Source organism: Oncorhynchus keta, chromosome 37, assembly GCF_023373465.1.
Source record: "Oncorhynchus keta strain PuntledgeMale-10-30-2019 chromosome 37, Oket_V2, whole genome shotgun sequence".
In the NCBI taxonomy this organism is placed as follows: Eukaryota; Metazoa; Chordata; class Actinopteri; order Salmoniformes; family Salmonidae; genus Oncorhynchus; species Oncorhynchus keta.
The window spans coordinates 15,834,615-15,862,301 of NC_068457.1; the positions used below are offsets into that span (position 1 = coordinate 15,834,615).

Sequence of the window (27,687 nt, forward strand, 5' to 3'; positions counted from 1 at the left end):
ATTAGAGTGGTGGTGAAAGTCACTGACAAAGACAGTGATTGGAGTGAGAGGGAGGTTGAGAGAGAGAGAAGATTCACCCTACCTGAGGATTCCAAATCAAATGCCACAGCTTAAATGCCACAGCAGAGGCTCTTCTACTCTGTTCCCATTCTATCATTCTCTCTCTCTCTTTCTCTCTCTCTCTCTCTCTCTCTCTCTCTCTCTCTCTTTCTATCTCTCTCTCTCTGCTGCTCAGTGCTCTTTGATTGGGGTAGATATGACAGAGGAGTGGGAGAGAGATGATAGAGTAGTGGGGGAGAGATGATAGAGCTGCTTAGCCCCGGATAACTGGTGGTTTGGTCTTACTCCAGCAACACTCTAATTAATCGTCAGTGAGGGATATGGGGAAGGGGAGGGGGAGAGGCCGGAGGAGAGGCAGGACTTGGGAGGAGGGTTTCGTGCCTCACGGTCCCCTGGAAAACTGTTTCCCACGTGGCCACACCTGCGGTCAGAAAGCAACAGGCTACATCGCGTGGCCATGTTTCCACGGTTGCAGCAGTCGTGGCCTGCAGGGAGCTCTGCTTGGCTCGTGGCCCGGAAAAGACATGAACACATGCACATGGACTCAACACAGACACACACACACACACACACACACACACACACACACACACACACACACACACACACACACACACACACACACACACACACACACACACACACACACACACACACACACACACACACACACACACACACACACACACACATAGACACACACACGCACATAGACACACACACTTGATACACACATACAGCCTTGTCTCTGTACACCTTTCATCTGGGGTGAGATTTGGAGAGGCTTCGCTCCGCAAAAGCTTCTTAATTCTCCCTTAATTCACGAGCGCCCCAGATTCACTGAGCTGGGAATAACCTGAGAATGATAATGAAGAGGCCTCAGAGAGGGGGAGAGGTGAAAGATAGAAGAGAGAGAGAGAGAGAGAGAGAGAGAGAGAGAGAGAGAGAGAGAGAGAGAGAGAGAGAGAGAGAGAGAGAGAGAGAGAGAGGGGTAGGGTCCCCATGCCTTTGAATGTGCTCGGAATGAATTGAGGGCTTTTCTGGGAGTCTTTCAAGGGAAGACGTATCTTATTAGTGCTGATTACTAGTCATGCCGTATCCTCTGCCAAGGGTTTACCTGGGTCCACCATTTCACTGACACGTTGAGAAGGAAGGGTTCAGCCATGGTTTGATTAAGTGATAGAAAACGGACTATACAGCTTCAAATGAACAATACAGCTTCAAACTGGCTATACAGCTTCAAACTGGCTATACAGCTTCAAACGGACTATACAGCTTCAAACGGACAATACAGCTTCAAACTGACAATACAGCTTCAAACTGGCTATACAGATTCAAACGGACTATACAGCTTCAAACGGACAATACAGCTTCAAACTGACAATACAGCTTCAAACTGACAATACAGCTTCAAACTGGCTATACAGATTCAAACGGACTATACAGCTTCAAACGGACAATACAGCTTCAAACTGACAATACAGCTTCAAACTGGCTATACAGCTTCAAACGGACTATACAGCTTCAAACGGGGCTATACGGCTTCAAACTGACAATACAGCTTCAAACTGACAATACAGCTTCAAACTGGCTATACAGCTTCAAACGGGCTATACAGCTTCAAACGGACCATACAGCTTCAAGTAGTGAGTGTAGTTACAAACAAGCTATGCTAAACAAGTCAAATGTCTTACCTGTGATTAAATAATATGTTTCACACACATTGCTAGGTGTAGCCTAGGGTAGGCCTGAAGCCACAGGGCACTTCTCGCAAGCTCTATTTCCGTATGTGGGGGGCATTGCGAATCGTAGGTCGGGATTTTTGACCTGGTTACATGTATATTGAACAACACAGCAGCTTTTTGGCATGTTTTGTTATTTTCTGTATCACAAAAAATCAACGATGAAGTTGCCTCTTTTACATTGGGAAAGAATGCTTGTTTTCCCCAATTTGTGGGCATCATTATTATTATGTGAATATCGACTCGGACTATAGTAATGTAATGATGACCTGACTAGATCATAAACAACAATTGTCCAGATAGGCTTGAGTTTGGAATACGGTTTATTAACAACTTTAAAGGCTATCTCATCAAATAGATGACAGATAACCCACAAGCCAATCGTGACCTTCTCTTGTGGCTAAGAGAGAGAGAACAGGCTGAACCTGGTAGCTCCACCCCCTGCCCATGCCACTCCGTAACCACCAGGATGCCCGGCATCAGAACATTCCAGGCATTCCCGTGATTGGCAGATAGCAGGTTGATTGACAGGTCGGACCCCGCGAACACCGGGTACTGGTCAGTACAACACAACCACCTCCTAGCCTAACACATAACACACAGCTGTCTGTGCGGGTCGCTACAGTAATAACGCTCGAAAGAAGAACAAGAACCAGATATCCGGTGGAATATCATAACATAAAATCTCATCAGGTGTTTCCAAATAATAATCCATTAATGGATTATTATAGAAACCACCGGATGTCACGGCGACTCATTGTTGGGAAAAAGCCAAAATGCAACTGAAAACTGTTTTTGTGGTTTATTTGGATACTATAAAATACTGTTAATTTCCATGTTTTTAAAAATTTGATTTAGCTATCATGCCCAATTTGAAGACTTTAGCTCGAACTTCCCTGACCTGAGAGTGTCGCAGCTGACTTGGCCCATTTAAGATAACATGCTAGAAATAAATGAAATCATGTTGGTTTAGACACAGAATAAATAGCTAGCTAGTTAGTAAAGTGGTAGTATAAAGTTATCATTTACAATCAACAATGTAGTTATGAGTAGAAGGGTCAGATTTAGATTTTGTCTACAAGTAGCCGTACACTGGAGCTAACGAGTAATGTTCATAAAAGAGGTTCACACTTGTTGCTTGATCAATGGGTAGGCCTATTATCTGGCCAAAATGACATGAAAATTGATCAAAATATATGAACAGTATTGCAGTCATTTCAGCAGTTCAGAATTATTTTGATTTTAGAAAGCAAAGCAATCGACATCCTATCCTAAACTTGTCATTGGTTAGCTATGTCGTTTTGAGCCTCATCCCATTTCTTGTAAGCCGCCTAGCCCTGGCCACTCGCCTTCACTCCCCTCAAAGATGAACAAGCGTTGGCTAGGTGTAGATGGCTTGTCTACCAATACGATTACACTAGTCCACTGCTTTTAATCTTCGAGGGGCTGTGAATGAGTGCACAGGTGAGAAAGGGTGCATGCACACTTATGCTGTCTCCCCGTTTTCAAGTTAGACATCAATCACTGTTTACTTCTCAGATAAATAGCCATGTTGCTTGTTGTATGATTTTGCTAGTTAGTTGTCATTACTTTGAGCAAAGTTGCCACTATACTCTGAATTACTGGTAAAGGATTATTTTATGAGTGGTCCCAATGATTGTCTGTCACCTCAGATCATGGATGGAGAGATGAGAGAGCATCTTCAACGAGGAGCAAGCAAGGTATTTTACGGCCAGGCATCAAACTCTAATAGCAGGGATTGGAACGAAAATTATTTTCAAATCCTTTTGTTCTGTATTTTTTTCTTCATTTTAGTTCCACTTTTCCGAGCAGCAAAATAAAGTTCTGAACTGCTTAGAATCCAACAAAAAGTACAGGTTTATATCATTCCATTCTGTTCCCTTTTTAACCTGCGAACTCAACAGTTGTTTACATTTAGCTCATTAAATGACCTCACCAATCAGTGTGGATAGAGCAGGCAAGCTAGTTGTTTACATGCGTGATGGATAGGCAAGTGTAACCTATGGCGCAAGATGTGGAGGAAGCTTGAAGCGCTGGAGATTTTGTTATGACATGCATTATGTGAATTAGGTCCACAGAATTATACCTAGGAGGAGAAGCTTCTATGGAGGAACTTTGAATGTCCTTTGAGCTAGCTAGCCAACAATCTTGAGCTAACTAGTTAACAAGCTTGTGTGTGCAGAGCGGCACCAGAACATTTTTGTAGTTAATACATCCGACATGAGACATGATAACTAGGCCTAAAGTATCCTTAACTAGCATTAGAAAAGTTGATCAATTTCTTCTCTTGCTAATAAAAAAATCGATCTCTATTTTCTGAATCACGTACAGTAGCCTATGCTTTGGAGGGGGGAGGGGCAGTGGTGGAAAAAGTTCCCAACCATCATACTTGAGTAAAAGTAAAGATACCTTAATAAAAAATGACTCAAGTAAAAGTCACCCAGTAAAATTCTACTTGAGTAAAAGTATAAAAGTATTTGGTTTAAAATATGCTTAAGTATCAAAAAAGTATAAATCATTTAAAATTCATTATATTAAAGCAAACCAGATGGCACGATTTTATTTTTATTTTTTATTTTTGTAAAGCCACGGGCACACTCCAACATTAAGACTGAATTTATAAACAAAGCATGTGTGTTTAGTGAGTCCGCCAGATCAGATGCCGTATGGATGACAAGGAATGTTTGGTTGATAATTGTGGGAATATGACTATTTTCCTGTCCTGCTAAGCATTCAAAATATAACAAGTACATTTGGGTGTCAAGGAAAATGTATGGAGTAAAAAGTACAATATTTTCTTAAGGAATGTAAGTGAAGTAAAAGTAGTCAAAAATATAAATAGCAGGTAGCAGGTAGCCAAAACACAGACAGGCGACATGCAAAGATTTCCAGCTTGTTGGCAGACACTGGAATAGGTTTCCGAGTGGCAGAGTAAAGGCTTTGCATAGGCGCTTTGTTACGTCTTGTTGTGCCTGGAATGTAAAATAGTGTTATTAACCGGTTCTCATGCTTTAAAAATAACGCTTCTGTTCCGGAACAGTATGGATCACTTTCGCTCCATGTTCTGTTTCTGTTCCTTAAATTTTTTTTTTTTAATCTGGTTTTCGGGAAACTGTTCCCTGAACCGGTTTCAACCCCTTCTCTTAAGGATTTCATTACCTGCATCTTCTTTGTATTGTTCAATGTAAGCTATAGCCAGTGTTGTTGGAGTGACAGTACTATTGAAGACAAGTTTGAAGACAAGCTACTATAGCTAACGTTAGCTTTAATGTTTCACCGACTATTTCACCAGCCATGGTATTTTTCATCCCTGTATCCCACAAAACACGTTAGGTAGCTAATAAGTTCATGTTAATTAATTGAGAGATAGGGAGACAGAGATAAGAGAGCAGTTTGAAGAGGAAGAGAGACCCTTCTTTGCGTGTGTGTACAGTATGTGTGTGTATAAAAAAAAATTGGGTCTCCATGACTATTGACTTTAATGTGGACCCAAATAAAAAAGACTGATAAAGTGCTGAAACATGTTTTTTTTCCCTCTGGGTAAGATGGTGAAGGGACGCTCATGGATCTGGCGGCCAGCGCTGGATCCAACGTGGTGTCACCATGGAGCATTCAGGTAAGGTAAATAAGATGACCTAGTAGTTTGTGGTTTTTTTTTTCCACCTTTATTTAACCAGGTAGGCAAGTTGAGAACAAGTTCTCATTTACAATTGCAACCTGGCCAAGATAAAGCAAAGCAGTTCGACAGATACAACGACACAGAGTTACACATGGAGTAAAACAAACATACAGTCAATAATACAGTATAAACAAGTCTATATACAATGTGAGCAAATGAGGTGAGAAGGGAAGTAAAGGCAAAAAAGGCCATGGTGGCAAAGTAAATACAATATAGCAAGTAAAAACACTGGAATGGTAGTTTTGCAATGGAAGAATGTGCAAAGTAGAAATAAAAATAATGGGGTGCAAAGGAGCAAAATAAATAAATAAATTAAATACAGTTGGGAAAGAGGTAGTTGTTTGGGCTAAATTATAGGTGGGCTATGTACAGGTGCAGTAATCTGTAAGATGCTCTGACAGTTGGTGCTTAAAGCTAGTGAGGGAGATAAGTGTTTCCAGTTTCAGAGATTTTTGTAGTTCGTTCCAGTCATTGGCAGCAGAGAACTGGAAGGAGAGGTGTTTGTGTGTCTTAGAGATCTCTTTTTGCATGCTTGTCAGAGAGAGAGAGAGAGAGAGAGAGAGAGAGAGAGAGAGAGAGAGAGAGAGAGAGAGAGAGAGAGAGAGAGAGAGAGAGAGAGAGATAATAATCATGACTCTCAATATGAATCATTATTATCAATATGAATTAAATCCTTCTTGCCCACTGCCATCCGGCCTTCAACAACACCAGGTCTCAGTCAACACACGACACTACACAGTCACTTTGTTGGCTTTTGCACACTAGTGCTGTACTATTTTGCTTACTTCTTGTAGTGTTGTGAGTATTGCATTGTTTTTACTTTGCCTTTATGACAAACTAATCTCATCTCTCAGCAAATGAGATTGTCCCTCCTGGCCATGGAGACGTTGGCAACTCATTCTAATACCCGTTCCTGACAGCTGAATTGAAATGATTATCATAATTTTTGTCATCTTTCATGCCATCCAGTGTTGTAGATAGTCAAATCAATCAGATCTTTCTATAATATTTTTCTTTTTAAGGATTTCTTGTTGATGATTCATAATCAGACTAAAATTGACATAATTTCGGCTCCAATTCAAATATTTGTATCTATTATTGTACAGTATAATAATGTGTTCTAGTAATGATTATTACATGCAAACAATACCAGCAGTTGCTACTTTCAAAATGATAAATCTAGTGACAATCTCTTTTGAAACAACCTGAGTGTTGGTGTTTTTCTCTCATGCCTCAGCGGAATTAGAAAAAATCTTTGAATGCTGTTTCGTCAGTTTTAACTTTTTGGCTGCAGTCAACTTTAAAATCTCAGAACTCGGGTTCTGATAAAGATATCTCAGTTAGCAAAAATCTAAAAGTCCAAATCTGACGAAGTGAAGGTTTTTCCCTCGGCCGGCTACACATATTTATTTTGCCAATTCAACGTTCAAACAAATCATGTAAAGTACTATGATACTGTAGCCTACACTCTATCTGTCAACGTTGGTATGAAGAGATATGGGAGACAGGCACAGGAATGCGTAATAGTGTTTTTTTATTATACCCCGAATTACGACGTGTCGGGTAAGGGCACGGGGACGGAGACCAAACACACACATTTACACAAAACAGGGTTGAAACCCAAACAAAAGAGCAAAGAACAACGGGCCAGTTGTAGCTGCTGACGTTACGTCATCTGACGGACCCGTTGTGGCGACGTCGGACGACCCAGTTGTAGCTGCTGACGTTACGTCATCTGACGGACCCGTTGAGGCGACGTCGGACGACCCAGATGCAGCTGCTGAAGTTGCGGCGACGCTGGACGGACCAGTCGAAGCGTCGTCGGACGGGTCATTCCCGCTGTCTCCCTCAATGGTCAATTCTTCTGCCACGTTGGTAACAATGATTCGGGAGACAGGCACAGGAAAGCGTAACAGTTTTTAAAATTTTACCCAAATTACGGTGTGCCGTGTTAAGGCACGGGGACAAAGACTAAACACGTTACAAAAACTCAGGGTTGAAACCCAAACAAAAGAGCGAGGAATACCTCAAATAAATAACACTAGCGCACAATGATTAACACATGGGACGAGACCCATAATCATCTGCGCAATCCACAAGGGCACGAAAGCCCAAAACACACAGCACAGGTACTCACCCGCACCAATGGACATTGTAACAATAATCGACAAGACCATGGAAATCAAAGGGCACATATATACAAACACTAATCAGTCGGAATAGGGGACAGGTGTGTGTGGTGAAAGTTCCGGAGGGATCCGTGGCAGTATCCTTATAGAGCATGCAGCTCAGCCTAGAAGAGTCTACTGTACACCAGCCTCTCTTAGTCTGCCGCTGGAGCGTCTTGACAGGCACCCAACATATAAAACAGCATTTCATCCTGTGGAGAACAACTCACCGGAAGCACTCAAAATAAAATAAAAGAGTGGAAGTGGCGCTGGACACTCCGTGACTTATTTACTGGCATTGTATTATGTAGAGAGAAGAAGAGCCAGATATCGCTACAGGCAGCTAGCGAACATAATGGGGCCCCTCTCAATCTTCCCAGGAGCGGCATTGGATTGGCTGCGTCGGTTTTCACAAACACTATCCGATCAAGCACCCGGAGACATCGGCAACTAGACAGATGATTAGTCACTGTTAACAGTAGGGGAAAAAACACAGTGAGAGAGCGGATATTAATGATTCAATACAGTTGGGTGACAGATGATTCTGTTACTGCGTAGATAAAGTGTCAGTGGCCTTGTATCAATCATAATAGGCTTCTTATTGAGCATCAAGAAACATGTTTAATATCATTAAATCTAGATCTGTATCCCCCCTCCTATTTCTCCCTCCTTCCCTGCATTTCACATCTGGCAGTTATCCATGTGTGTAAGAGAGAGGAGATAGAGAGAGGAGGGGCAGGGGGGGGTGGGGGGGTTCTGGGGTGGGGGAGAGAGAGAGAAGGTAGGGGGGATAGAGAGAGAGCAAGAACGAGAGAGGAAAGAAAAAACTCCACGGGCAATCATTCTTGGCAGTGCTCTGGCAGCTTGTGCGTTTTTGTAATTTCAGACTGTTTCACAGTGGCACCTGCAGCAAGGTGCAATAACGCTTTACGGACTGCTGCTGATGTCATCACATTTTGACAAACTTCTCAATCTGAAATGACCTTGGTCTGTTGACACTCGCCGGCCTCTGTCTGCCTCTCCTCTGCTGTTCGTCACTGTCCTTGGAGGGCGTTGAGAGAGACAGCTGCGTGTGTTTGTCTTTGAACACAAACCTCTATTGTACTTCTACTTTTGTCCTATTGAAACAGCACTACTAAGTCTGTTTCCATCTTCTTTACTAGGTTTGTACATCTTGGGCCGGGTCTTGGTAAATGTAACTGGAAGGCTATCAAACTACAGAGACAGACAGGTAGACAGGCAGGCGGACATCAATTTGGATCTCTCCATCACACAGAGGATAAAACAGGGATTCCCATCTCATTCCTCTTCTGCCTATCCCTCCATCCCTCCCTCACTCCCTACTGACCCCCCATTCCCAACCACACACAATTCCAGGGTCTGGTCTGGAATCCTACTGGTTGTAATGAAGTCATTCCATCCACACCTGATTGACATTGACATCCCCTCTGCCCTCTTCTTTGTCCATTGCGGTCCTCCATCCACCCATCCCCACTACCCACTGGACTAACACGGGTGAACTCGTGTGGAAAATGTAAGACAAGTGTGGTGATAATGTGGACTGTAAGTTGTCTTAACTAACATAAAACAACCAGGAAAACTACTAAATGGATGTAACCATTGGTAGTCATACATGGTGTGATTCTGTAGCCGAGAGAGTAGTCACATCGTCTAACCTCTATGATCCAATGGAGGCCCCTCAGAGGAGGAAGGGGTGGACCATCCTCCTCAGTGATATTAATTTATTATTATTATTGTGAAACATTAAAAAAGTTATCCTTTTTAGATAAAACTAAACCAAATATATTCCTATGTCACCAAATAATTGATTGAAATACATTGTTTTGCAATGAAGGTCTACAGTAACTTCAAAAGCACTGTCTGGGGTAGCGCCATGGTGTAGCCTGAGGTCAGCATAGCGTCTGTCCTCCTCTGGCTACATTGACTTCAATACAAAACCTAGGAGGCTCGTAGGCCTCACACCCTTCCATAGACATACATAGTAATTATGACCACTTCCGGAGGATGCCCTCCAACCAATCAAAGCTTTTGCAGTATAAACTGACATGTTGTCCATCCAATCAGAGAATAAACCTAGTGTGTTGAATTGGGATTGTGTCACAGAGCATTATGGGTATTCTATGTGTTGAGAAATTTGGTGACATTGTTGGATTAAGAGTGAAGAATGATCGTCTAGCATTTTGGGGATATTATTCCATTCAAATGAGTTTTTTCAAATTACAGGTGATGGAGGAGGTATATTATGAATTGTTTTCTTGGTTTTAGAACTTTATTTTTGTGTCCAGTTAGTGCAATTTATTTAAATTTGCCTTGCTAACTTCAGTAGCTAGCTAGTTACCAGCGCGAATGTGTAGTTTTCTCTGCCAGAATGGCCAATGCTGCCGAAAATGTTATGGACTTTTTGTTGAAGAACCCCATTCATTTTCAGGTGGACATGGAAAAGTTGCAAATTAAATGCAGGGGTCGACCTCTGCCTGAGCTCAGCTTCATGAAGGATGAAAAGTTGAGGGCGTTCAATACCAACTGGTATCAAAAGTATATCTGGTTAACAGGGAACTTTCATCGAAGCCGCATTTATTGCTGACCTTACCTGCTTTTTGGAAAGTCTGAGCCTTGGTCGAAAGGTGGGTACAGTGACCTGAAGAACATTGATCGTTCAGCTAAATGGCAAAACAGAAGCAGGGAGCACATAAATGCCCACATCAGATTCAAGCTTCTGGGAAAAAGCTGCATCGATTATGACAAAGGTCTGCGTATTCAAACTGCGCAACAACACAACGAGAAAGTAAGAAGAAACAGGGATGTTATCAAGCTGCTTATCAACACAACTGCGTTTTTGGGCATGCAATAATTTACTTTTAGAGGACACGACGAGAGGTAAAGTTCCACCAACAAGGGCAACTACTACAACGAGCTTGCAGAGGTAATTGCATGTTACGATGGACTAACACTTGCTGAACATATGTAACTTTCTGCCTTTTCTGCTTTGTCGAAAACAATTCCGAACGATTTGATAGCTTCCATCGCATCATCCATTACAAGTTAGATTAAAGAGAGCGGTTGACACAGCGCATTTTTTCTTGTACACTCAAGTAGACTTTCCACTTTCTTCCGCTATTTATTTAGCAAAAATGATAACACATAATCACTCCGAACAGACACAAGCAAAAAGTCATCACATAAATGTTGCAGCAGCCTAGGCTACACCTAAACATGAGAAAGTCTCGTTTTCAACCCAGATATGTTTCAGTCTGATCAACTGTAGGCTACTAATAAGAGCAGATGCATACAGCCTATGCACCCTGTCCATCTGGTCAGGGTAAACTAATTGGTAACGTTATGTATTTATAGTCCATTTGTGTGTCAGGAGAAAATATGTATGTGATCACATTGAGTTTCTATTCAAAATTGGGCTGGCTTGGCTGCCTATATTTTTAAGATCCAAAACGATTAACTGGAATGAATTAATCAACATAATAGTGATGACAGATTTGAGTACATTTTTTATAAGGCCTACAGTTGCATAGGCCTGCATGATGAAAACATGCATAAAGCAAGCTCAGCCCTGTGAGTTCTATGGTCTATCAGTTGTTATCTATGTGTCTGGGTTGACGAAATCCCACTCCTAATCTTGTCTAAATATAATTTAGATGAACAAATATAAGGTAGCTGCAGTTTGACTGTGTTTTCAGGGCCAGGAGTTTTTTTCAAACCATGTGACCTGATTAGGAAAACTGGTCACATCATCATAGCCCATATAAAACCTTTTTTACAACTGATTAATCACTGTCATACACTGTCATAGAGTTTTCCTAGTTATATAAGGAAAAACTCCAGGTCTCAGTGGGTAAAAATTGCCCCATCGCTCTGGGACCTATGGTGCCACCAGTCTGCTTGCAGTTGTCAGTTATCATCAGGTATGTGGATGATCAGGGCTTTATTCAGGAACATTTCTTTGGATACTTTGATGTGTTGAGTGAGCGAGATGCGTAGTCCGTGTTTGACTTTATTACATTTGAGACTTCATAGAGCAAGTTGTCCAAACCTACGATGGCGCAGCTGTAATGGAATGTATCTGACATTTGTATTTACAGCCAAGTCCCCTCCTGTTCCTTGATTTAAGAGGTGATGACTACTCCACTTCACTACCATTGTCAACTTTCTCCTGACATTAACTGAAGCCCCTTCTCATGTGCCCGCTCTTACACTGGCACGCACATTGAATACTTCCCCTCCAAGCACTGTGAGTACCCCTATCAATTTTCTCCCACTACTGTATGTAGAAACAATCACATTATTACACATCAATGATTTTACTCCTTGCTTGGACTAATTCATTCTTAGCTCTTTTGTCTAACTGTGTAGTGTGTTGTGTTATTGTTTTTTTTTGTCTTCCCAGTCAAATCCTGTCCTGCACTGGTCAAGCCTCATACCTCAACTCAACTCATGCCTCATACCTTCATTCAATCACTGCTGTAATCCCTTTCCAACATGGTGTAAGTAGCCCCCTCATTCCCCATAATATTGTACCATAAATGACTTTATTAAATGCTTTAGGTTAAAATAATTTTGTCTTTGACGATTTTTTTAAACACACTTTGTTGTCTCCGTGCATTCTGCGCCTATACCGTGGGTCTCCAATCATCTTCAATTATTCAAGTCACCAGCCTCCACTGATATGAACAGAGGTCCTCATAGAAAGTGGCACCAAACCGCCTATGTTGACAGCCAGGTCTCACGTAACACTGTAAATGTGAATTCAGATATTTACAGTTGGAAGTTTACATACACCTTCGGAAGTTTACATACACCTTAGCCAAATACAGTTAAACTCAGTTTCACAATTCCTGACATTTAATCCTAGTAAAAATGTGCTTTCTTAGTTAGGATCACCACTTTATTTTAAGAATGTGAATTCCTGACATTTAATCCTAGTAAAAATTTGCTTTCTTAGTTAGGATCACCACTTTATTTTAAGAATGTGAATGCACACATGACTGTAAGTCGCTTTGGATAAAAGCGTCTGCTAAATGGCATATATTTATTATATTATGTCAGAATAATAGAGAGAGAATGATTTTTATTTGAGCTTTCATTTCTTTCATCACATCCCCAGTGGGTCAGAAGTTTACATACACTCAATTAGTATTGAGTGTATTTGGTAGCATTGACTTTAAATTGTTTAACTTGGGTCAAACGCTTCGGGTAGCCTGCCACAAGCTTCGCACAATAAGTTGGGTGAATTTTGGCCCATTCCTCCTGACAGAGCTGGTGTAACTTAGTCAGGTTTGTAGGCTTCCTTGCTCGCACTTTTTCAATTCTGCCCACACATTTTCTATAGGATTGAGGTCAGGGATTTGTGATGGCCACTCCAATACCTTGACTTTGTTGTCCTTAAGCCATTTTCCCACAACTTTGTGGAAGTATGCTTGGTGTCATTGTCCATTTGGAAGACCCATTTGCAACCCAGCTTTAACCAAGCTTTAACTTCCTGACTGATGTCTTGAGATGTTGCTTCAATAGATCCACATAATTTTCCATCCTCATGATGCCATCTATTTTGTGAAGTGCACCAGTCCCTCCTGCAGCAAAGCACCCCCACTACATGATGCTGCCACCCCGTGCTTCACGGTTGGGATAGTGTTCTTCGGCTTGCAAGCCTCCCACTTTTTCCTCCAAACATAACGATGGTCATTATGGCCAAACAGTTCTATTTTTGTTTCTTCAGACCAGAGGACATTTCTCCAAAAGGTTTGTTTTTTGTCCCCCCATATGCAGTTGCAAACCGTAGTCTGGCTTTTTTATGGCAGTTTTGGAGCAGTGGCATCTTCCTTGCTGAGCGGCCTTTCAGGTTGTGCCGATATAGGACTCGTTTTACTGTGGATATAGATACGTTTGTACCTGTTTCCTCCAGCATCTTCACAAGGTCCTTTGCTGTTGTTCTGTGATTGGTTTGCACTTTTCGCACCAAAGAACATTAATCTCTAGGAGACCGAACACGTCTCCTTCCTGAGCGGTATGACGACTGTGTGGTCCCATGGTGTTTATACTTGCATACTCTTTTTTGTACAGATGAACGTGGTACCTTCAGGCATTTGGAAATTGCTCCCAAGAATGACCCAGACTTGTGGAGGTCTACAATTTTTTTTCTGAGGTCTTTGCTGATTTCTTTTGATTTTCCCATGATGTCAAGCAAAGAGGCACTGAGTTTGAAGATAGGCCTTGAATTACATCCACAGGTACACCTCCAATTGACTCAAATGATGTCAATTAGCCTATCAGAAGCCAAGACATCGTTTTATGACCCACTGGAATTGGACCCAACTTCTGACCCACTGGAATTGTGATACCGTGAATTATAAGTGAAGTAATCTGTCTGTAAACAATCGTTGGAAAATTTACTTGTGGCATGTACAAAGTAGATATCCTAACCAACGTGGCAAAACTATAGTTTGTTAACAAGAAATTTGTGGAGTGGTTGAAAAACTAGTTTTAATGACTCCAACCTAAGTGTATGTAAACTTCCGTCTTCAACTGTACATACAAAATAATATGAAATGCTCTGAGACCAGGTTGATGGGGAAGGATAACGAATGTCCTTTGCTTCAGCTTCAATTCCATGTGCTAGGTTTTTTTTGGGACTTTCTCCCAACTATTTTACTCCACTGTCTACAGAAAGGAAGGAAGAAACGATGGAAAGACTATTGTGAAATGATCTGAACAAAAAGCAGTCAAGCAGTCAGTCTGACAAACACACACACCAGACGATAGATTCGAGGAGAAACCCACCAAAAATCCCTTCAGAACTTCACAGTCTGTCTTTTGTCAGGCTATCTAGCACTGCTATCACACTATGTGAACACACGCTGATGCCCCACAGTAGGCCTCTGCTGCATATCTGTCTGCCTGTCCATCAGTCACGGCTGAGTCAAACATGACAGCCTCTGTCTGTGTGTCTGAGAGCGTTAAAGCACAGTGTAATCTGACAACACAAAGCAGTAAGAGCTCTAAAATAACTGAAAGCTCTACACTGTACCCATTGTTTTAATAAAGCTCTACTCTGTACCCATTGTTTTAATAAAGCTCTACTCTGTACCCATTGTTTTAATAAAGCTCTACTCTGTACCCATTGTTTTAATAAAGCTCTACTCTGTACCCATTGTTTTAATAAAGCTCTACTCTATAACCATTGTTTTAATAAAGCTCTACTCTATAACCATTGTTTTAATAAAGCTCTACTCTATAACCATTGTTTTAATAAAGCTCTACTCTAGCCATTGTTTTTAATAAAGCTCTACTCTATAGCCATTGTTTCTAATAAAGCTCTACTTTATAGCCATTGTTTTTAATAAAGCTCTACTCTCCTGTGACGACCGACTCAACAGAGTCCCATTTAAGCATTAAAGGTGGGAGAAGGGAGATGAAATGAAGACATCAGCATCTGACTCCCCGTCATTGAGGGGGACTGGATGAAGCTGATCTCCGCTTGTTTGAGTCATTAGCGGACGTTTGGGGCTCAGTAATAGACGGAGCGCCGCACTGATAAGGGACGTTATACCCGCCATATTTTCTATTAGCTCTATCAACTCTAATCTAAAATGTATGGGCAGGGATACGGATAGGCTACATCTCCGATGACTTGTGATGATAGTCAATGAAGATACTGTACATCTATGAATAGCAGTGCTATAGTGAAGAGAGAGAACATTTGATCTTGTCTCTATCGGATATGATAAGGCATCATGAATGAAACTGAATAAGTGAATGGTGTATTGGCTTGAGTATAACAAATGGCGGTTATCTCTGAGACTGAACTGTCCATGTATTTATCGATCACCTGAAGTAAGTGTCAATTAGGCTTACTCCATAAGTTCCAGACATACAATTTGCATGACAGAATGCAACGTGTTATCAATATCTCAATGTCAATGTCATGCATTAAAGATGTCTCTCATTATCATAATCATGTATTATCATAAAAATAATACATTATTAATAATGTATAATTTGCATAGGGAAAGGACTAATAACCCAGAGTTACATATTAAGCATCAGCAAAAAATATCCAGTCCTGACAACCTTAAAGGGATTGTTCACTCAAATGACAAAAAAATTTGCTTTTTGTAATTTGGGTGAACTATCCCTTTAAAAACATTCTAAGATATATATTGTTTTGCGATGTCTCTCTGAAACCTCCAAGCACGCTTGTTTTTAAAGGGCACAAATTAATGTTATGTCTTCTGAGAGCGAGGCAGGGAGGCATCGAGGCTGCCTGAGGAGTGACAGTGTTGGGAAGAGACCAGCTCTAGGAAAACAGACATTGTTGAGGAAACAGTCTGTGCACTCTTCAAAATTATACTTAAGAATGTGTCTTACGTTTTGCTCTAAAAACCTACACCCCAAATAATTTGCTTAAAAATATTACCTGTTTGAAAACACACACAGATGATAGATTAAGTAGTTGAATGTATTTTCTTAAGAATGCAAAATTCTTATTCTAAAACACTGAAATGGATTAAAATAGGAACTTTGAACCACTAAGGGCCTCTTTCAACAACACTTTGCTTAAAGAAACACGACGCTAATAAAACAAACGCTAATTTAAAAAAATAGTACCTTGTGTTCTTTGCTATAAGTCCCTCAACATGAATATATTTTTTTTATGCGTCTGAGGGAAAACAAGTAGGAGGTCACGAATTCGAACAATACATGTTGATTCCAATTACGGTAAAAAGCAATGAACAAGATGCGCTAATGATGAAAAAAGAAGGTGTTTGTGTGCGCTATCAAGAGCCAGTGTGGAATATTTAATATCAGATTTATTTCCATGATGTGTGTTGTGATGAGACCTCAAATTATTATTTTCCACACAGTGTCTGCATCAACACAGCAAAACATTGTGGTTATTTACTTCTCTGTTAGAGCGGTGAAACAATCAGGGCTTGGATTATAGCGACTCCTCATGACGGCACCGATTATTAGATAGTCCCCCACTTCATCGTCAAGGAGTGGTGGGAATAAAACAGACAAAATGCTTGATAAATGGCCAAGGTGTTTTATTTGATTCACCCCCCAAAAGGGAAAAGAAAAACACAATTTTCAATTAATGAAGCTGGAAATTGTGTACGGGGTCCCTCCAGACTCGCATTAACTATGACTGGAGGGGCCAATCATACTTAGATCTGTGCTGTGATCTACATTTCCTATACAGGACATGCCCACTACGCTCCTCCTTTCCTTTCCTCGCCTTTTCTCTCCATCCTCCTCTCACACCCTCCACACCACCCATGCTGAGGGTTGTCGGTGCAGGGCCGCTATTAGTGCTGGAGAGATAAAACTGCTCCCAATTAGCGCATCACTGACCACGCTGTGGGTTCTCTTCACCCGTTAACGCTGGCTGAGAGAGGGAGGGAGGGAGGGGGAAGAGCAGGGAGGGAGAGAAAGGGAGAAGCGATGGACAGTGAGAGAGAAAAAAAGAGAGAGAAAGGATAGAGTGGGATAAAAGAGCGAGGGAGTGAAATGGGGCTTAAGCATTCATTTTGAGTGGAGAGACAGGTCCCATTAGCATTTAACAGCGGTTGTGCAACTTGGTGCGGAGGTTATGATGCAAATGAGGAGGAATTAAAAGTGGACAGAGGTTTGTCATTGATGGATTGCAGTCTGGCAGTGCTCACCACTTCCTAGTGTCCATCAGAGGCGATTACTGTGTAATTAAACCTTATTTCTGGACTCTCCGGCGCATAATTACTTGTGTGGGGGGCGGGGGGGAATATGTAACCATCATCTAAAAGCTCTGGCGGCGGAATGCGAAAGTGTGATGGTCTGTCCGTGGTCTCAGTCCAATGTCAGATCCAGCCGGCTGACAGTGCAGAAGAACAGTCACTTTTAATAAGAGGTGAAAACATATTAAACGACACAGTATGCTGATTATAGTGGAATTAGGCTTTCAAGTGCTTCAGTCCTTTGTGTTATTTGCATAATGTATTCTTTCCATCCACCTCTTCCAGAGCTTTGGGCAATTTCCTCTCACAATTTGAATCTATTGCACATTTAAGGCTACATAAAGAGAATTATCACGTTGCATATTTGAATTGTTGTGCGGGGAAGAGGTATGTTAGGTGTATCCTATTGAGTCTTGCTCTGGCCAGGTGATTCTAGGTGTGCAGTGGTTACCAGAGTAACCCTCCAAGTTCACACATACACGTACACAAACACACACACACACACGCACGCACGCAGGCATGCACACACCAATATTTGCAATGCAAATGAAGAGCACAGGAGTAAGTGCCTCTTTGATATCAACAAAATGACAATAGATTGATTTAACAGAGCTCCACCAATGATCTACCGGTACTCATAAGATTACCATAACAATACATACATATATAACTGTTTCAATGAAACCTGAATTAACTAACATTATGTACTGTATCTATAAGCCCATCCAAGGTTTGTATTGTAATGAGAAGACCTTGGACCTGCAACATATTGGGCCAAACTGTAGTAGAATGTACATACACGCAGTAAGGATGGGACTGGTTGTAGCTTTTCATATCAACTTAACATTTCATGTTTTGTTTTAAAAACAAGGCAAGAAAAAGGAGCAGTGGCTGAACCTCAAATCTCACAGACCTCATAGAGATAACATGTAGCAAAGTACAATAGACAAAGACCAAGCAGAAACTCCATTGCTCAGCAACCTGAAATCTCTGTCTGCTTTGCACAGCTAATTACACTGTAGCTTGCTTCCTACGCTTACCATCAACCATATAATGATGCTTTCAAAAATGGTAGAGAAAAAAGCACCTAATTTACATTCATGGTAGTCATTTTCTGTGAATTCTTTGTGTGAGGTAAGGTTTTAGTGTTTTCACTTGACACTTTACCCACAAAAATAAATGAATTGTTACATTTTAATGAGAGAAATGTATGACTACACTTTTGGTGCACTGCAAAAACAGAAATATTTTAATTGCACACGTTGTAGGTTGAGGTGGCACAAGGTTTGTTAAAAAATGTGCATTATCTACTGTATACTGCTTACACAGGGCATCTTGCTGTGAAGATATTCCTTTTTATCTGTGTTTGATATCAAATAATTTGCACTACAGGAAATGTACATTGTGTAAAAACAACATGTAACATTAAAGTATATTTAAACAATTCAATTAGCCCCCCCCAAAAAAAAAAATATATATATATATATTGCTAAGATCTTGCAGAGCAGGGACTTTGTTTTTTCAAAAGTACAGCCTTGATTTAAATTGAAACTACACTTTTAGAAAAAAGGGTTCTTTGCAGAGGGATAGGGTTCTACCAAGAACTGTTTTGATCTGAAGAACCCCTTCAGGAAGTCAACATTTCTTTGTAAGGCAGAGTTCTACCTAGAATTATAACATCCTAAGAACCGTTTTTGGAAGAAAGGGGTCTTTGATGATTCTTTGGAAGGCAAGAACGATTCTTTGGAAAGGCAATAAGGGATCTTTGGAAGGCAAGGATTCTTCGGAAAGGCAATAAGGGATCTTTTGAAGGCAAGAGGGATTCTACATGGAACCATATATCATATTTTCCAGCATGTTCTATTTTAGGGGGATTTTTTGAATTTTTTCAAACGTGTTCTTGCATGTACATTGATTGGTTGATTTAATTTCATGCTACACAAAGACAAATAACATATTTTTTAACTAAACCAATCTGTTAGTCGTTGGACTTATTGCCCACGTTAAAGAGATGGTTGTTACAGTTTAGATCATTGAGGTAGTCTCAGTATTCAATCTTCCCTAATTCTGAATGAATGTTGCGGGTGATAAAAAATTTGACTTGTTGGATATCCTAACTCTGTCTGGATTCCATTAGGAATTACACATCACTTTGCAAGATAGCAGAATGTGAATTGCAGGCCTGAAGTGCCTGTAAACCAGGGTTTCCTAACACCACTCTGTTAGGGTATAACTAGGCCCTCAATGAAAGGCCTCATGATATATACAGTGTACAAAACATTAGTAACACCTGCTCTTTCCATGACATAGACTGACCAAGTGAAAGCTATGATCACTTATTGATGTCAACAGTTAAAACCACTTCGAGGGGAGGAGACAGGTTAAATAAGGATTTTTGTAGACAATTGAGACATGGATTGTGTATGTGTGCCATTCAGAGGGTGAATGGGCAAAACAAAAGATTTAAGTGCATTTGAACGGGATATGATAGTAGGTGCCAGGCGCACCTGTTTGAGTGTGTCAAGAACTGCAACGCTGCTGGGTTCATCCCGCTCAACAGCTTCCTGTGTGTATCAAGAAGAGCACCCAGCTAACTTGACACAACTGTGGGAAGCATTGGAGTCAACATGGGCCAGCATCCCTTTGGAACGCTTTCGTCACCTTGTAGAGTCCATGCCCTGACAAATGAAGGACCTTCTGAGGGCAAAAGGGTGGAGGGGGTGCAACTCATTAGTAAGAAGTTGTTCATAATGTTTTGTACAATCAGTGTATAATGTATTGTTATAATTCATTTAAAGGCTGGTGGAACCATTCATAAAGGGTTCTAGGAAGAACCTTTAGATTATAAAAAATGGTTATTGGAAGGATCCTTCAGAGGGTTCTAGGCAGAACCATATACAGGGGGTTCATTTTAAGAGTCCTACATAGAGGGTTTTAGGTAAAGGGTTCTACCTAGCACCAAAAAAGGTTCCCATATGGGGACAAACCGGAGAGCCCTGTGGTTCTACGTAGCACCTTTTTTTCTAAGAGTGTAAACTCTACTGTTATGTTGGCATTCAACACAGTTAGAGGATGTCATGAAAACAAGCTTTATTTTCAAGGAACACAAAAACCCAATTGAAGACCTTAGATCTTAAAAAATACAACCAGAAAATGTTATTTCAAGAAAACATCTTTAATGAATCAGTTGTTGTCTTTTGTACCTCAGACAGATTACATGAAAATACATTTAAGTCGACTGCAAGTATGGCAACATATTCACACATATAAACATGTATGTGGTGCATTTTGTATTTATTTATGTATATAAATATGTACAACAGAAACACGTTACACTCAGTTAAAGTTTTGTGCAAGTGTGTTTTATATATACTAATTATATATAAAATCCCACACAAACCAAATCATATTCATGTGTGCCCACGTGAAATACACAATCACACAACTACAGTTCACCAAAGATTAAAGCAACGCATTGGTTGATGCATCAAGAGAAACCTCGGAGAGGACCTGCAAAAGTCCAACAGTTTTCTCCCGTCCACCAAAAATGTTTCCTTGCGGGTGTTGTGTGTCTATATGTCCCTCGGTGTCTTGAGTGAGTGTGCATCCAGTTTTGTCAGACACACGTTAGACTGTACCACCATCTCCTCTGCTCAGTGCCTCTGAGGTAGACTCAAGCTCAAGGACCTGTGATTTCCTGCTCCCCACCCACTTCCTTTTTCTTTTTCTTTTGTTTAGATTTTTCAACAAATGTAGGACATTCAAAAGACATAAATGAAATACTACACGTATAATATGTAGCTATGAGGTAGAAATGTTTTAAAGAACACTATAATAAAATGATTGAATAGAAAGGGAAAAATAAACAAACACAGAAATCACCAATAACATTGCTTGCCAGTTCTGGTACAAAGACAAAAATGAAGCCAAGTACATAGCAACAAAACAAAAATAAGAAACAAAAATAAGATTGGTTGGAAAGTACAATTCAAGTGATTTGGTTGTGTCGAAAGTACTGTATATGTGAAGGAATGGGCTTTTTGTGCTCTCATGTACACCAGTTTAGAGATGGCAGACTGAATTATGGGATAGACTGCGTTCTGGTCAGGCTGTTGACAGACTGCACTGCAGTTTCCATGTGCTGTTGCCGCGCTGTCACACACACACACACACACACACACAAACACACACACCTCAGCGTGTCCTTTCCTCTCCTCAGTGAGAGTAAATGGAGAAGTGAGATTCACACGCCTGGGCTGCGGGTCAAGGAGAATGTAGGAGACTACATTTTCTATTTCGAGAATAAGCCTTCTAGCGATGAGCTTTTACACATACAGCACACTCAGGCTGTGTGTATTAGTCTGTTGACACCGTATAAGGTTTGTGAAACATTTGAACATTCCGATGAATTAAAGTTAGGTGAAAGTGCATCCAGCTAATTCTTAAGTAACTCCAGAGGTAAACTAAAGCGGAGAGCTCAACATGGATGTTTTGTGTTTTAAGGTTTGTTTGTTTGTAGTATATCAATAAAACATTGTACATTTCACCCACCTACCATTATTTTATATGAGTGAAGCATAATTTGAGTCAAAGTTTCAAAGGCCATGTAAGTGGTTATATTATGGTCATGTTACTTCCGTGGATCCACCCTTTAATCTACCCGAGTGAGAGAAATTGGAGAAGTGTTCAATCTTAAATATCCGAGACGTCGTGGTAGACGAGTGCAATGTGCAGTCACAGCAAGTTACATCTAAATTCCTTTGAGTGCTAAAATGGAAAAGGTATGCAAACCAGAATTGGAAAGAATACCAATCTAAGGAAGAGGTAAACGTTACACTGGTCACAAGTTGACAAAACAAACAAAAACGTAAACGCAAGCAACATGGTACTGGCAATCTCAGTGCTCGGGGATTGCAAACCCGTGATTATTAAAGACGAGACAGAAATACACACAAAGGAATGCTCTAGTGCAGCTGCTGTACAATAATAATAATACACCTACGGTACTTCAACATCGCCATTGTGGTGCTTAGCAACAGTCACGCACAGAGAACAAAAGAAGAGCAACAAAATACATTCAAATGCAACACAATGAGCTATGAATCACTGTTCTCTGGGTCTTTTGGAACTGACCACAGTAGACTGACTGGACGTTTCTTAAAGGTGCAATGCAGCTGTTTTTATCTCAATATCAAATCATTTCTGGGTAACATTGAAGTACCTTACTGTGATTGGTTTCAATTAAAATGGTAAAAAAAAAAATATATATATATATATATATATATATAGCTCTCAGCAAAGGGCAATTTCTCAAGCAAGAATTTTGCTAGGACATCCTGGGAGTGGTCTGAGTGTGGAGTGGAAAACAGAACATGTGCTGTTATTGGCAGAGAGGTTTGGTACTCTCTTTCATATTGGTCTAATAACTAATTTACCGCATGGTGATATCATCACGAATGGCCAAAACTCCATCCCACCAAAACAGGCAGAAATTTCAGGCAGTCTTTTCAAACAGCTCTTACACTAAAATGACATTATCATAATTTTCACAATTTCCCAGTATTATTCCGACCTCATAGTGTGGAAATATATATAAAACACAGAAAAATCACATTTTTGACTGTAATGGGCCTTTAAGAGCCAGGACGAGTGTCAAATTAGTAGTATATTCACCCTGACCATGTTCTTGGGGTAATGTGTGCACATACTGTACAATGAAGATGCGATTGGCCAAATATCTTCAAACAATTTCTAGCTCCTACCCGCAAGCCCTTGTTGAGTCTCCTTGCAGATATGACACAACTGGATAGGTGTTAGCAATATGACCGAAAATCCCCAGAGCATTCCAGAGGTCTAGGTGGCTCTACAGCCATACCGCTGTGAACAATCCAATCATGTCAGATCTGTACCTGGTTAAGCCAATGAGGACCTCTGGTAAGGAACAGAAAACCGGTTTGGAATTGAGCCCCTGGTGCTGAACCTCTGACCTCGGTGATGAATAAAGATGGCAGCCTTTTCTCATTCAAACTGACTCAACTGGCTGACATAGAGCAGTCATTAGCAACTAGCCATTTTGGGTCTGAGGCTCTGCTGCCTCCTAGGTGAGTTAAAACCAACCAAGGTGAAACAGAAAGTATGTGTGATCCTGATGTTGCATTTATTCTGGGAATATACGGAGTCACACAACTGTGTCACGGCACCGTTCGCTTTCTTTCATTTGGTGTCTGCTTCATCGTCAAGTACAGCAGTTCTATGGCTTCCTGCGATAACGCAATAGCAACCGAAGGCCACCGTTCCATCTAAAGAGTTGTGGGTTGTTGACAACAATATAATCCACTATACGTGGTCATCAGTGCCTCATTAAAACACCAGGTGAACAACGCTCTTGATTCAATCAATACACAAGGCAGGATCAGAAAAACACACTAGGGCATCGCATTTTCGAAAAACCTTCAAATGGAAACGGAACTCATCACCAAATTCTTCACTTTTAAGCACCTCCATATTGACTTATTTGTCCCGTCGTTCCAGAACTAAATCTGGTTACATTCATTTTCATCTCCTTGACCGTCTCGCCTAGAAGGTTTGAGGTAAACCTAACACTGTTTCTCTAGATATTATATAAATGACAAAAATCCTGGTCTTAATACTCTCAGAGGATCATAGTGCTTATGTGTGGTGATGTCATTGAGGTACTGTACAATTCACAAACACTTTCCTGAGTTTTGTTTTGCAGACAGAGGATCAAAAGAGATGAAGTGTATGGATCGGGGGTCCAGATTACTGTCACCCCCTGAGGAATACTGTTGATACTTGATGAAATGGCAGGAGAAAAAAAATTGACCATCTCCATTGGCAACCGCCACTCTAATTTTAATCTCGCTGTTGAAGTTTAAAGCTCTTAATATCAGCACATGCCATTAATGTAGATTGTGAGGCAAACGAAATCATTATACATTATAAAAAAAGAAATTAGAATTTAGAAAGCACCACTACAGGCACTTGGTTAGCCAACTACATTTTAGGGGACAACAACAAAGGTATATATATATATACACACAGGGTCCTCCTCTGTCTCAAGTTGATCCCTTCAAAATGTGTAAACAATGCCTGGCTTTAGCAGTGTCAAGCATCCTAATGAAATCTCTGCTCGTTACCTGCCAAACCATCAGGTATCACTCCAACTAAGTCTCTTGATGTTTCTCCACCTCTGGTGTCAGGTCTCATGTGTGGGGGGGGGGGTTTATGTCGCCCCTCTTGTGTGACTTCCTCTCTGGTTAGCACCACAGCCAGGTCAAAGAATTCCCAACGCCTCTTTCTTGAGGACTCCACCCCCCCGAGGTTCACTGACCGCACCCAAACATTTTGTTCCACTCGGTGTATGTGTCGATCTCTTTCTGCGATATACTGGGCTGGAATTTGCAAAAAACACTGTCAAAGTCCTGGTAGGTGAGGGGTCGCATCTGGCCTGTGGGCATAATGCTCACCGAGAGGTCCAGACCTTGGGAGGAGGTGTGCAGCATGCCCACCAGGGCCTCCTGGCACAGCCTTGCCACGTCCAGGCCGGAGAAGCCCTCGGTGCGCTGGACCAGCAGCACCAGCTCCTCCTCACTGAGGCAGTACTTGCGCTGGGACTGGGACAGCAGCTGGCTCAGCATGTGGTGGCGGGATGAACCGTCCGGCAGCGGCACCAGGACCCGCCGGCCAAAGTACCGTCGCAGCCCCTCGTCCATGTCCTGGGGCTTGCTGGTGGAGCAGACCACCAGGACGTGGTTGTTGGAGTCATCGGCCGGCCCAAGGAGCAACGCATCAAGCTGGGCTAGGAGCTCGGCCTTGAGCCGGTGAACGGGGCTCTCGTTGTTGAGCTGGGCCGACAGCAGCATGTCCACGTCGCTGATGAACAGCACTGAGGGCTGGCGGCAGCGCGCCACCAGGAAGGAGGCCTGCAAGATCTTGTCACCCTCTGCCAGCCACTTGGTGGCCAAGGTGGAGCCTCTGAGCTGCAGGAAGGGCGCCCCCAGCTGGCTGGCCATGCAGCGGCCCAGCAACGTTCGGCCCGTCCCTCTGGGACCAAACAGTAGAATGCACCTCGGGGCCGAACCTAGGCCCCTGAACATGTCCGGACGTAGCATGGGCCAGAGAACCTCCTCCTTCAGAGTGGCCTTGGCCAGCTCCAGGCCTGCAATGTCACTCCAGTCCACCGGGGGTCCCTGCTGCAGGATCTCAGAGGTCACCATGTCCAGGAGGTGGGGGTCACTGCTCTTCAGCTGCTCCTCAGCGGGCCGGGAGGATGAGGTCGCCCCCGTCAGGGAGAGGTGGGAGAGGTGCACGCGGTGCTCGTCCCCTTGGTCGCTTAGGGAGGGAGAGGTGAAGCTGCCCAGGGAGTCGGCCGAGCGCGAGCCACCCAGGGTGGAGGCATAGGACGGAGGGGTGAGTGCTCCGCCTGCAGACTGCTCAGAGGCCATGGGCTGCTTGTGGGGATTAAACGGCAAAGATGACTTGTCAGCGATCCTGTCAAAACTGTTCCCTCCGCCCGCATTTGAGATGCTGCTGTCCGGTACCCTGTACATGGGGCTCTCTGCGGAGCTGCGCGCCTGGCCATAGACAAAATTTCCATAAGTGGAGTCCATCTCTCCTTGCCCTGTCATGTAGAAGGCTTTTCTCTTCAGAGAGTTGGACGAGCTCCCATTCAGAGGCGTGGGCGCGATGGGGCCGAGGTTGTGCGACTGGTAGGGGTACCCGGGGAGCGTGGAGGAGGGGGGCAGGGGGGTGGGAGTGGCGATCCCTGACGGTAGGTAGGAGGATGGAGGGGGGGCTCCCCCGGGGCTGTAGCCTGGCCCCACAGCGCTCTGGGAGGGGTACCCGGCATGGGGGTAATTGTAGCCAGAGAGGTTGGAGGATCCCCCATTGTAGGTCGGGACCAGGGAGGGGTGTGGGGGCGGAGGAGGGGGCTGCAAGAGACCGGAGCTGTGCAGCGGGGAGGTGGTGACCTGGGAGCTGTAGCCCAGGTAGGAGCCACTGTAGCTGTGGCTGTATTCCTGAGAGGAGCCTGCAGAGGAGTGGAGGGCCGTGGCGGTGTGACTACCACAGCTGCTGCTGGAGTAACCAGGCTCTGTTAGGCCGCTGGAGGCCAGGCTCGGGGACGGAGAGCTGCACATACCAGCCACCTCCGCCGCCACCCCTCCTTTCCTCATAGACATCCCCTCGGGGACGCAGTAGACCCCCTCCTGCCAGGCCTCGCCCTCCCCCTTCCTGCCATTCATCCCGGCCTCGGAGTAGGAGTTCAGCAGGGCCCTCTCACTGGGCATCTCCAGGATGCCAGAGTACTTCTCAGCGTACTTCTTGAGCAGGTTGGAGGCGGTGAGCGCAGAAATGTCGTCATTGGCCCAGGCGTACTGGTATGTGCTGCTGCCGCGCTGCAGGTGACCCCGGTAAGCCTCGGCCTTGTGGGCCGGCGAGCGCGTGGTGGAGGTGATGTCAAAGTGCTGCTCCGCCCACTGCGCGTGCTCTGGGGTCCACTGCATCTTTAGGCCTGCAACGGCAAGAGCATAGAGACAGACAGGACAGTTAGGTTGGTCTTATTTATAAGACAAGGTACAGCCACTCAAAATTCATCATCTCTTCACTTAGGCTCTCTGTCAATTGGTCTTCGCTATGCTGTCAACGGATTGATTATAATGGCTGTGATGTGATGACAGTTTATTGGGTGTGATCAAACACTGTCATGCTTATGATAGTACTCACTGTATTTTGCTTAATCATGAAGATTCACTGCTGCCATTTCTTCAATATAAAATTGAGAATACAACTCATGAATGTGTATGTGAATCTGAGCTCGGAGGTTAAACAATGGGTCATTTATGAGGTTATACAGTGGGTCATTTATGACATGATTCACACATCATGATCAATAATTAACATCCATGATGACTAATGTACTACTGAGCAAAACGTGTTCTAGTTTAATGAAATTACGTTACGTGCTACTGTATATTGAATAATAATTACTGTGAATAATAATTGTATATTTTATTTTTGACGTCCATCAGTTTCATTTAGTGAATGGCTTAAAGCGGCAATATGTAACATTTTGGGCGACCCGACCAAATTCACATAGAAATGCATTTTATAGATCTGTCATTCTCATTGAAAGCAAGTCACTATTTTCATGCTTTCTGTTCATAAGCTTAGTTTTTGCGTCTTTTACTTTAGGTTTTGTTCACCAACTTCAAACAGCTAAAAATACAATATTTTGGTTATGAAAAATATGTTAC

The 27,687-nt window shown here is 42.4% G+C and overlaps 1 protein-coding gene and 1 long non-coding RNA gene across 4 annotated transcripts in view; one reads left to right on the top strand and one right to left on the bottom strand.

The window, feature by feature from the left end:
• The first annotated feature begins 9,826 nt into the window (after positions 1-9,826).
• LOC118375845 (uncharacterized) lies at positions 9,827-14,920 on the top strand. 3 transcript variants are annotated; one of them, XR_004823906.2, is made up of 4 exons: positions 9,827-10,614; positions 11,786-11,934; positions 12,091-12,187; positions 12,352-14,919. It is a non-coding gene; the product is annotated as an uncharacterized LOC118375845 (long non-coding RNA). The 3 variants fall into 3 exon arrangements; XR_004823907.2 differs by having other exon boundaries at positions 13,764-14,915; XR_004823905.2 differs by having other exon boundaries at positions 12,091-14,920.
• A 5,672-nt stretch (positions 14,921-20,592) lies between these two features.
• LOC118375846 (fidgetin-like) overlaps positions 20,593-27,687 on the bottom strand; it is a 39,105-nt gene continuing 32,010 nt past the window's right edge. The window contains exon 3 of the mRNA XM_052499258.1: positions 20,593-26,945. Coding sequence (XP_052355218.1) covers positions 24,757-26,945 — 2,189 coding nt within the window. The 3' untranslated portion in view covers positions 20,593-24,756. The remainder of the gene's footprint in view (positions 26,946-27,687) is intronic.